The 10,990-nt window shown below is 35.6% G+C and overlaps 1 protein-coding gene across 1 annotated transcript; it reads left to right on the forward strand.

Annotated features, from left to right (window-relative positions):
- Positions 1-8,195: 8,195 nt before the first annotated feature.
- Positions 8,196-10,010, forward strand: LOC143537594 (F-box protein At3g07870-like). The gene is made up of 2 exons (XM_077031329.1): positions 8,196-9,553; positions 9,899-10,010. The coding sequence occupies exons 1-2, from the start codon at positions 8,250-8,252 to the stop codon at positions 9,975-9,977; spliced, it is 1,383 nt and encodes a 460-aa protein (XP_076887444.1). The 5' UTR covers positions 8,196-8,249; the 3' UTR covers positions 9,978-10,010.
- The last annotated feature ends 980 nt before the right edge of the window (positions 10,011-10,990 follow it).

A 10,990-nucleotide genomic window follows, 5' to 3' on the forward strand; every position in this document is an offset into this window, starting at 1 on the left:
ACCAACACATTTACCTAAGTTTACATACTCATACCTGTTTTCTAAACACGTAAACAATCAACTTGGCCCAACTGGTAAAACGAGGAAACTGAGCCAAGTTCGGTTTTAAACATTAGACATCGACAACATCACAATCTAAGCCTATTGACACTTTCTAGATGTGACAGCTATGCCCAGACTAGCTATACAGCCTAGTTTAGTACGAGGATTATAATAATACTAAAATATTAATATTATTATGATATTGATTATAGGGACTAAGTGATAGTAAGGGCCCGAGTTGAAATTGCACCGAGTACCTACTAAACAGTGAGTTTGATGACCCCCCTTTCAAACTGTTTACGAACTTTTGGGGTGAAAAACATGTTTGTATACGTTTATTTATCTGAAAACGGTTCAAGATATGAATTATCTAAATGTTCATATACGAAAAGTCCCCACAAACATAATGATTGACTATGTGCTGATGAAAAGTGATTAGTACCGTTGATTGATAAATTAGATGGAGATAGTACGAATGCTAAAACATTATGAAATTACAAGTGACTATATGTTTATATAAACATGCTATGAAATGTTAAACCTAACAAATTGGGGAATAACGTGATCTATGAAGGTTATGGTTATAACGTGGTCTGTGAAGGCCATGAGGCTATTGTGGGCGGAAGGGGGGCCATAATAGTAACAAACAAAAGTTGAGTATAGCCTATGTGCCAAGTTCTGTTGCAACTTGACAGACAAAAGTTGAGTATGAACTATGTGCCAAGTTTTGCTGCAACTTAATATACAAAGTTTAGTATGGCCTATGTGCCAAGTTCTGCTGCAACTTAATAAACAAAGTTGAGTATGGCCTATGAGCCAAGTTCTGCTGCAACTAAACAAACTAACTTTATTATGACATGAATGCCAAGAACATACTGTGATTATACATACTGTGGGCGGAAGGGGGGCCACATTGATTGATTGTACGTGGGAAATACTATATATATGTATATATATATATAGAGAGAGAGAGAGCAAGGTTAGAATAAGAAGTGAAGTGTATCTAAGAAGTGTAGGAAGTAATTATGACCATTATATTAAATAAAATACATAGAGGTAAGATTGTCATAACTTTTTTTTTATTTTGTAACTAATTATATATATACATATTTTAAAAGCATATGCAAATTCTTCAATTCAAAGTTGCAGAACACGATCTGCCTATTAATTATGGAAATTATATTCTTGGTAACCCAAACTAGAAAGCCAATTTCTTGAAGTAGGAGTACACCGGAAGACAAACCCAAAGTCTCCACTAAATAACAAAAGAAAAGAAACAACAATCTTCTTGTTCAACAAGTAGCAATCGAACCAACTTTCTTGTTTTATCAAGAATCAGAATTGGCACTCCGACCACTAGCGCCTACATGTTCAATTCCGATCGCCGGCCACAACACCGGAAGACAAACCCAAAGTCTCCATTAAATCACAAAAAAAGGAGCAGAAACAACAATCTTCTTGTTCAACATGTAGCAATCGAACCAACTTTCTTGTTTAATCGTGAATCAGAACTGGCACTCCGACCACCAACGCCAACATGTTCGATTCCGATCGTTAGCCACCGACTCTACCATCCAGTTTTGGTTTCGTCGTCGTGATCTATGATTTTGTCAACACCGGCACCATCGCTTGACCCTCACCATCATCGGCATTGTTAGCGGCACCGGAATTAGATGTATGATGAACCTAATGCCTTCTGTATTTTTATTAAACTCAATCAATCACATGTAAACTTCCACTAAATAAAACACATCTAAAAAAACACTATCATCGGGGATTAACACACGACAGCATTCAACATAACAAACTAGCTAATGTGAACAGAAACACACCAACATAGGCGAGGGTGATGGCGATGTTGTGGTTTAGCGGAGTGCCGACACCGGAGTTAGGATGTTATGTGGATTACATTGATAAATGGGTATGTGAGGTTGGGGAAAGTGTAGGTTGCACACCAACTATTTGATGAAATGCCGAAGAGGAATAACGAGTCATGGAGTGGATTAGTGTGTTTTTGTTAATAAAAGTGTGTTTGTAGGTTGCACGCCAACTGTTTGATGAAATGCCGAAGAGGAATAACGTGTCGTGGAGTGGATTAGTGTGTTTTTGTTAATAAAAGTGTGTTTTTGTTCTTGATGTTTTTGGTGTTCTTGGTGTTGTGCTTTAAATTTTGATTAAAATCAGGTGTTTTTTTTTTAATTTTGATTATTTCTTACTAAAACACACTGTTATATATCTTGTTATGTTCTTGATGGTGTGTTTTAAATTTGGATTAAAAAATGATAATTATAGATTGACAATGTTTCCATATAAAATATAATACATTTTGACCATAATACCCCTAGAGTGTTATAAAGCATGTATTAAAATAAAACACACCGCCTAAAAAACACACGTTCCATCTAGACCATCAGATTTCTTAATCTAACACACCAGATTACTTCTTACACTTTTTAGACACACTTCACTTCTTATTATAACTCCACACTATATATATATATATATATATATATATATATTCGTGCATATACTATGTGGGTGAGCATAGGACATACTATATATATATACCATTTTACGCTTACGCAAATCGCTTAACGGGGCGTGACATAACCATCCCGTAAGTCTACAAAGACTTAATCACTATAATGTAATGAAAACATTTTTGAAAACATATGAACTATTATACTCTATCATGAGTTTTACAAGTTTTAAAATATTAATGACAATGGGGAAAACTGGCTATCTCACAAAAATGTGGGTTGTACAAACTCGAATGTCTCACGTTGCAAGTTTACAAATTTGGAGCTTCCTGGTGTTAAGCACCTAATTAATACAATGTAGTATGTATTAGTATAAACCGAAAAGCGTTAACGATAATCACAAGATTGGAAACTTTACAAAATGGTACAAAGTCTCATCTTGTTCAGGCAGAGATTTGGATTCGTGTATCAAAGTCATGATCGATCGTATAGGGTATCGTGCGAAGATTTGTGGTATTATGTAACATTTCGGGTTTTCCGTACTCATATTTGTATTTGTTTATCGGGTTACGAACATTATTTGGATATTTCTTATTAATAAATTATGTATTTATTAGTGAAATAATTATTTTCACCTTTATTTATAATTCCTTAACTTTCATTAGTGCCAAATAGCCCTTAGAAACTCTTAAAATCGTTTAAAACGGCTTAAAAATGCGTTTTTGGAACTACAGGGACTAAAACTGTCAAAAGTTGAAAGTCTGGTGAAGTAGCACCTTCACGCGGCGCGAAGATGCAAGTCTTGCATCTTAGCGCGGCACGAAGATGCAGCCAAATCAGCCAGATTCGTTTAAGATCTTCGTTTAATGCTAAATCTATCCTAAATCAACCCTTAATCACGAAATTTGAGACACAAGTTATTGTATTTAGTGTGTAATGATGTCTAGGTTCATATTCAATAATTTGGTTAATATATCGATGATTATATGACCCGATTTCGTTCTTAATTATATGATTCGGTTACCAAAATCGACCCGTTTCTTGTCCAACAAGTTGATTAAACCCCTATATAAACACATCATAACTCCAAACCCTAAAGTTTACTGCAACTAAGCATTCCCAGCCGTCACCTACCCTCAACCGACGTTTTCATGCTCGTTTTGCTCGTTTAAAGTGAAGATTCGTTAGCTGTAGTTGACTTTGACATTCGTTAAGCCTTTGACCTCGATTTCTCGCTAATACAAACACCATCCGGTAAGTTGTTAACTGATCAAACATTTAATTCAACATAACTAGAGTTCTACTCATCCGTTTGGATTGATTCCAGCGGCATTAAGTTCGTTTTTATTTATAGTTTCATATAACAAAGTTTTAGGTTCTGATTAATTATCTCGTATGACGCGTTAGTGGACGACTCGGTTAAACCTTACTCGTTTATTCGTAGTTATATTCACTTGCTTTTAATCTAAAGTGAGTTTTATCATTCCCCTATTTTACTCAATTTTCACAACGTTTTGGGGACATATGCTTACTTATTTATAATATATATCTATCTCAAAATAGCAAACGAATAATTGTGTGTGACTAATCAAATATACTTGTTACTTGTTTATGTGTTTACTTGTTTATGTGCACAATCACATTCAGAGAGGTCCATCATATCCCCATGTATTGGGTTATCATATTATTGACCACTGCCCGATTCGCTTAGCAACGGTCTTATTATTATTATTATTTGCTCATGGTTGATTTATCGACGCCCGATTCGCTTGGCAATGGTTTAATCGACAACTTATTTGCTCATGGTTTGATTTTATTACAACATTTATTACGTTTTGCTTTTTTTTTATTTATTATATTAACATTGTTTTTGGTGTTAAAAAGTGGTTATAAACTCACTCAACATATTTGTTGACAAAACTCCATTTTCTACGCAAATGCAGCTTGCTTGTATTGAAGACTGAAGTTGGACACGTAGACAAGACCTTAGGATATAAACAAGAAAATATTATTTGAGTTTGCATTCATGTACTTATATTGTTTGCTATAATTGGATATTGTGTGTATTCTTTCAATAAAATAATTAATTAGATATTGTCACATTTTATATATGATAGTATCTTCGAGCTGTAAGCAATCGGATCACGCCTCGGCATTTCCGCCTTAGATTGGGGTGTGACATATTATACCAACAATATAAGAGAAAATGAGAGAAGTGAATGAAACTGGAATGACGGACAAGGCCTTGAACCCTCCCTTTTATAGCTGACTTCTTAGTCAGTCGCGTAGTGCAACTATTTCAAAATGAAGGCATCACGTCGCGCGATACACTTATAACCTTGCGAGTCAGCTCTATCTATGCCACGTGACATGCAACGTGACACGCAACGTGACACGATTAACCTCCACTTCATGTAACGCGATGGGCTAAAAATTTGCCTATCGCGTAGCGCAACAACCACCAAAATTTCTGGATATTATAAGCCTTCGCGTATTGCGACGAGGCTTTTATCTATCCGTCACATAACGCGATGAAAATAAAATAAAATTTTTTTATTTCGGTTCTCATTATAGGCGTTTTAAGGTTTTGGACTCTTGGGAATATTTTCAAGGATCGTTACAATTTTTTTTCAATGTATATATAGTTATATTTCTTTAATCTTAAGTGTATACTTGACAATATCTATATAATATTATTATCAAAATATGTATGTATTGATTTACTAACGGAGATATTTGCGTTATGCACGGTGAACAAAATGGTTTTCCCGGAATGCTCAGTATTCTCAACAGTACGCATGTTGAATAGGCTCTGTGTCCAACGGCTCGACGAGGTTAGTTCCACTAGGATGATTACTCCTACGCCACTATTTATTGCCTATTTCAATCACATGAACTAAGGTGCAGTTTGTTTTTAGAGGTAAAATGTCTACATTCTGTGGACCATATCTGTAGACTCTATAGAAGAAGAAGTGGACCAATGGTCTGCAGTCTGTAATGGGAATGCTATTTGTGTTTTTAACTTCTGTAGACTGCTAAAATAAACTGAAATTTAAATAAACCGATATTTAAAACTTAAAAGAATTTTTCAACATTGAAATTTAAATAATAGTTAATGACTAATTTCACTATGAGTTCTCAAATGTTTTATATATGTTGATTTCAACTTTCAAGTATAAGAAAACCTAATGACTAATTTCAATCTTATCACGAGAAAATTTTAGCAAATAAAAAATTCGAAGGTTGTTAATTTCACTTACAGTCAACATCGAAGTTCAGAAGAGACGACAGAGGTGGTGGTGGCGGAGAGCAGCGTGGAAGAGATGTAGCAAAGTAGGGTTCAGTAGGTTTATGCCTCGAGTATTGGATTTCGATCGGTGGAGTAAGGGCTGTGGAGGGGTGAAGTCGGCGGAGGGGCGAAGGCCGGTAGAGAATCAAGGGGTGGTGACTAGGACTAAGAGTTTGTGAAGGAGGACAATGATTTATGAGGTTAGAGCATTCTCAATCCATTCTCCATCTCTATCTCTATAATTATACTAAAAACAACATCTTTTCTCTATCATTTTCAATTAAATAATACTTTTTTATACTTTTATCATTATCTTTTCTCTCTCATTCACTCACAACCACTTTTAAAAACATTAAAAAAAGTATAGAGATGAACAATGTGTTTCTTCAAATTTAACCATGAACAGTAATATTTTCTCTCTCTTCCCCTCATAACCACTTTTAACCATCTCTAAAAAATAGAGAACATCCTCACATAATTTGGAGAATCCATTGGGAATGCCCTTAGAGGCTGGGCCAGATCTACACCAAAAATAGCTAGCACTAGCGGTGTGCAAATTAACCGTCATAACCGTTAACCGAATCATAACCGAAATAACCGAACCGATTTTAACCGATAACCGATGAGTCGGTTTAATGAATTTTTGAAAATCGCCAAATATTGGTCGGTTTTTGTTAAAGATAATTTCGAATCTGTCATAACCGAACCGCCCCATTTACAAGATTATCAACTTTATGGAGCATAATTATATACGTTGTTGATAATTTGGAGAAAATTAAAGAAGGTAATAAACTAATAATGCTCTCATTTTTTTTACTATATGATTTAATTTACTAAAAAGGTTATCCATTTATCTATCACTTGTTTGAGTATATATTATTAATATTATGAATTATAGATTTGTTAAACCATGTCATGCGATTTTTATTTTTTTTTTTGGTAATATTTAGTACCAAAGTTTTAGGCTTAATTATATTGATTTTGGTCACGGTTAACCGACCCATAACCGACTCGTTAAAACCTTCAAAACCGATTAATCAAAACCGCCATAACGGATCGGTTATGGTTATTGATTAACCGATATATTGGTTATGGTTATGGGTTTGACCTAAAATCACCCCAAACCGATCCATGCACACCCCTAACCAGCACAGATGTCTTTTTAACGAAACGTACACGAGAAACTACATAACCTCGTATCTGTGTATAATAGCTTTTCTTTTTTTTTTTTAAACAAACACCACCTAATTCAAAACATTTTTGGAAAAGTAGTAACTAAAGTTCACATCAGCAATTCCACACACACCCTTATAAGATGACAAACCCTAAACTCCAAATTCAACGAATCTCTATTATCTCGGCGGTTCAGATCCTAAAGAAAAACCCTAAACTTTGGTTATCAGTTTCTATCTGTAAGTACCTATCATCTTCTCATCGTGTTTGATAATTACATACATTTGCATATTACTGGTGTTAAATAAATACAATACATCAAGTATGATTTCAGTAGCTGCTCATCATTGACTGTAGATTAATATTAAAATGTTATAATTAGAAAGCATAGCTTCTTTTAAGGCCATGGCTGGCTTGGTTTTTAGCTCAATCCAAACCATAAACGAACTATGAATCTCTTTATAATAGGGATGAGATATTGTATCCTTAAGGAAAATCAATAAAAATGTGTACTGATGCCCCTACCAAATTTATCAGTACGGTACGGTACGGGTATTTCGGTACGGTTCGGGCACCCACTTTCGTACCTCTTTGTTTTTTTTTTTTTCAAATCTTCAACGATCTTGGTACCGATGCCGGCACGAGTAACAAATAAGCTGAATCGGTCCGGGTACCAGTACGAGTTTGTGACGGGTATCGGCATTACTTATACCACAACCAAAAGATAAAGCCAAAACCAATAAACTATAATACCAAAGTAAACCATGATGATAGGTTTGGTACTTCGATGTTATAGTTAATATAACGACAGGTTTGATACTTCATAAATTGTAATACGTTCAATGATGATACGGTTGGAGGATTTATTTTAGATATTAAATATGGAAAATCCCAATAAAATCTATACATATTCCAAATGGGTACAAAATACCGAGCGTACACGTACCGCACCCACACTGATTGTACCGTACCAAAATCAATAAAAACAAGTGCTGATAGCCGTACCGAATAGGCTAAATCGGTATAGGTACAGGTATTCGGGACAAAAATCTCATCCCTATTTGTAAAAAAATTCATAACCGAACACCGCTATCAAATTATTGAAGATAAATTTGTAGCTTTTAATCGTTGACTCTTGAAACCATTAATGCTATTTAATCTCTCTAAATTCTATATATTAACATACCTCAATTGCTTTCAGACCGTAAAATCGGTCATTTCTACTTCCAAATCCCAAAAATCGCAGTCGTCGATCACCACATACAATGGCAGCAGGTAACCGATCTCTGTTTGAGCTCCCAAGAGCCAATCTGGAAGACATTCTTACAAAGGTGCCTTTGCCATCTCTCCTTGATTGCTGTGCTGTGTCCAAATCTTTGTTGAAACTCATACGAAACGATCCTGAATTTGCAAGAGTACATCTTGCAAAATCAGAACCCCAGTTGATGATTCAATCATCGTGTATTTGCTTGATTGATTTGGATACCGATGCTGCTTCGCGGGTTGAAGTTAAGCCCAATTTTATCACCCCGATAGATCGCTTTCATTTAACGCATTCTTGTAACGGGTTAGTTCTTTTGGAGCATACGGACGTGCTTCATAATGTTCATCACTGTATGATATCCAATCCTGTTATTGGTGAATACACATTGCTTCCGGAAATTGTTGCTCGTTTAAGAACTGTGGAGTGCGGGTTCTTTTACTGGCCGAAAACAAATCATTTTGAAGTTTTATGCACATTTTATCCGGTGAAAGTGAAAAGCGTTTCAGATGCTTCATCTTCTTCATCTACGGCATTAGATCTATCTTCAGATTCTGTTTCTGATTCTGCTATGGAGCCGGATCTTGTTTCAGATCATGATACCAATTCAGAGGGTACAGATCTTGATATCGGGCCAGAGGATCAAGAACCTTTTTTAGATTCTAATTTGGATTATGTGTATCATTCAGAACTTGATCCAGTGGCGAAGATCTTTGTAAAGGGTTCTCGCTCATGGGAGTCCCTTGGCAGTTTACCCTTCTCCCCGCTTACTATTTACAGTCCATGCCACTTGGAAAAAACTGTTCATTGGATTTGCATGGACAAGACTGTTTCAAGTCTCATAGTTTTCTTCAACTTCCAGACACATGAATTTGGGGAAATTTCGGGCCCGGCCCATCTGACGAAGACTCCTGAAAATGCATATGCTGAGCTACTTATGGTCGTTGTGGGTAACCGTCTTACAATCATTGATTGCTTTACAAACCCCTTAAGGTATAGTGTTTGGGTGATGAAGGAATATGGAGTGCAAGATTCATGGAGTAGAGAATTTGTGGTAGACACCAGCGGTTGGCTTGTACACGATCGCCACAGTATGCTGCCTATAACCTGCAAAAACAATGGGGAGCTAGTAATGCTGAGTGATCATGGTTTTATTTTGTTTTATGACTTGAATAAGAAGAAGGGTAGAGTTGTAAATCACCCCCCACTTGATCTTGAATCGATGTCCTTGATGCATACTCCGAGCTTCATTTCGTTAAGAGATGTTATGTGTGGTAGCAGATTGGAAGTGGTAATGCTTGCACCAAGGTATGAATGTTTTCTTTGCTTTACTCTTAATTTTGTGCGGGTCAAAAACGGGTTGACCAAAATGAGTTTGATTCAAAATAGACCTTTTAAAAAAGTAGCAGGGCGGTGTCGGCGATGAGTAGGCTGTGATAATAAACGGCGGTGCTTTAATTAACAAGCTGTATAAGAATGGCCCGTTTTGACCTGTTGTATAATTTGAGTAGACCCGGATTGACCTGTTTTTCTGTTTAGAGTTAATTCAAATAAACTCATGGTTTTGTCAAATTAACCCATTTTTTAGTAGAAGCGGTCATAATTAGCATCCCTAATTGTTGATTTATTTTATAATTTTCTTTTATTATACAGGCTTGCTGATCCAGGATTGATCCCGAATAACTATCTGGAGTTATCAACAGCTGATCTGACTGGTTCCATAGCAGCTTGATCATGTGGTCAAGTGGTTCAATCATAGTAGTTTGGTTTTTATATGTTGTGGTACTAATTTAATCTTAAAACGTTTGATGACTTTATGTTTGGTTCCTTTGCTAGTTCGTTTTTTAATAGTAGTTTGGTTTCTTAGTTTGCATTGGATTATGTTGGGCCATGTCATGTGTACGTGTTGTTAATCGGTTTCATATAGCATGATATGTTAATGGTCTGGTTCTGTCGGTTTCATATACATATATCATGAATATTTTGGAATGGTTTTATAATCTATAAATGCTGACATGGATACATGGCAGGAGGCTAAAACCTTGAATATTTTTGAACCATTTCGACCCGAAGGAGATTTGTTTCTTGATGATTTTTAGGCGGGTGATTTATTTTTTCTAAAGCATGAAGTTCAAATTTGGGGCAATGTTCATAGTTTACTGTTTATGTTCAGTTATCGGGATCTTCAAATTTTGAGAATTAGATTTTGTAATTGTGAAATGCGAATTGTGGATTTAAGTTCAAGTATTTTGGCACGCCAAAGTGTATTGGGATTAAATCGGTAATTGAGTAGATTGTGCTCAAATCGCATTCGATGGGCAGCAGGAAACAGGATTCGGTGGTTCTAGCCCAACCTGAATTGCAACCTAACCCAACTCAAAGACTCTGAGTAACCTGATATTAACCCACAAGTTAACGTTGACACATTGTAACACCCCGACCTTTGACGTAATATGCCAGGGTGGAATATGTCGGGCGGTACGTACAGATTGCTCACAAGCTCATGCCACTATTAATATAACAAATATAATTATTATATTTTATTAAATCATAAGTACACAATTTAGTATTAATCAAATAACAATACCATAACTTTGAATTTCATTATTATATGTTTCTAACAACCTAATGGTCCAACTATCTACTATTCAATCCTCAAATTAAACTTCAATCTGCAGCACGTTTAAAATAGTATAATTTGTTGACAGTAATGTTGTTGAGTACTCATGGAGTTTTGCATTTGTA

This window comes from Bidens hawaiensis, unplaced genomic scaffold (assembly GCF_021521415.1).
Source record: "Bidens hawaiensis isolate Kalapana, Puna unplaced genomic scaffold, B.hawaiensis_p1.1 tig00011229_1, whole genome shotgun sequence".
Classification (NCBI taxonomy): Eukaryota; Viridiplantae; Streptophyta; class Magnoliopsida; order Asterales; family Asteraceae; genus Bidens; species Bidens hawaiensis.

Coding starts and splice junctions, on each gene's coding strand:
- LOC143537594 (XM_077031329.1), top strand. CDS start 8,250: ATGGCAGCAGGTAACCGATCTCTGTTTGAGCTCCCAAGAGCCAATCTG. Junction 9,554..9,898: donor GTGGTAATGCTTGCACCAAG/GTATGAATGTTT, acceptor TTTATTATACAG/GCTTGCTGATCCAGGATTGA.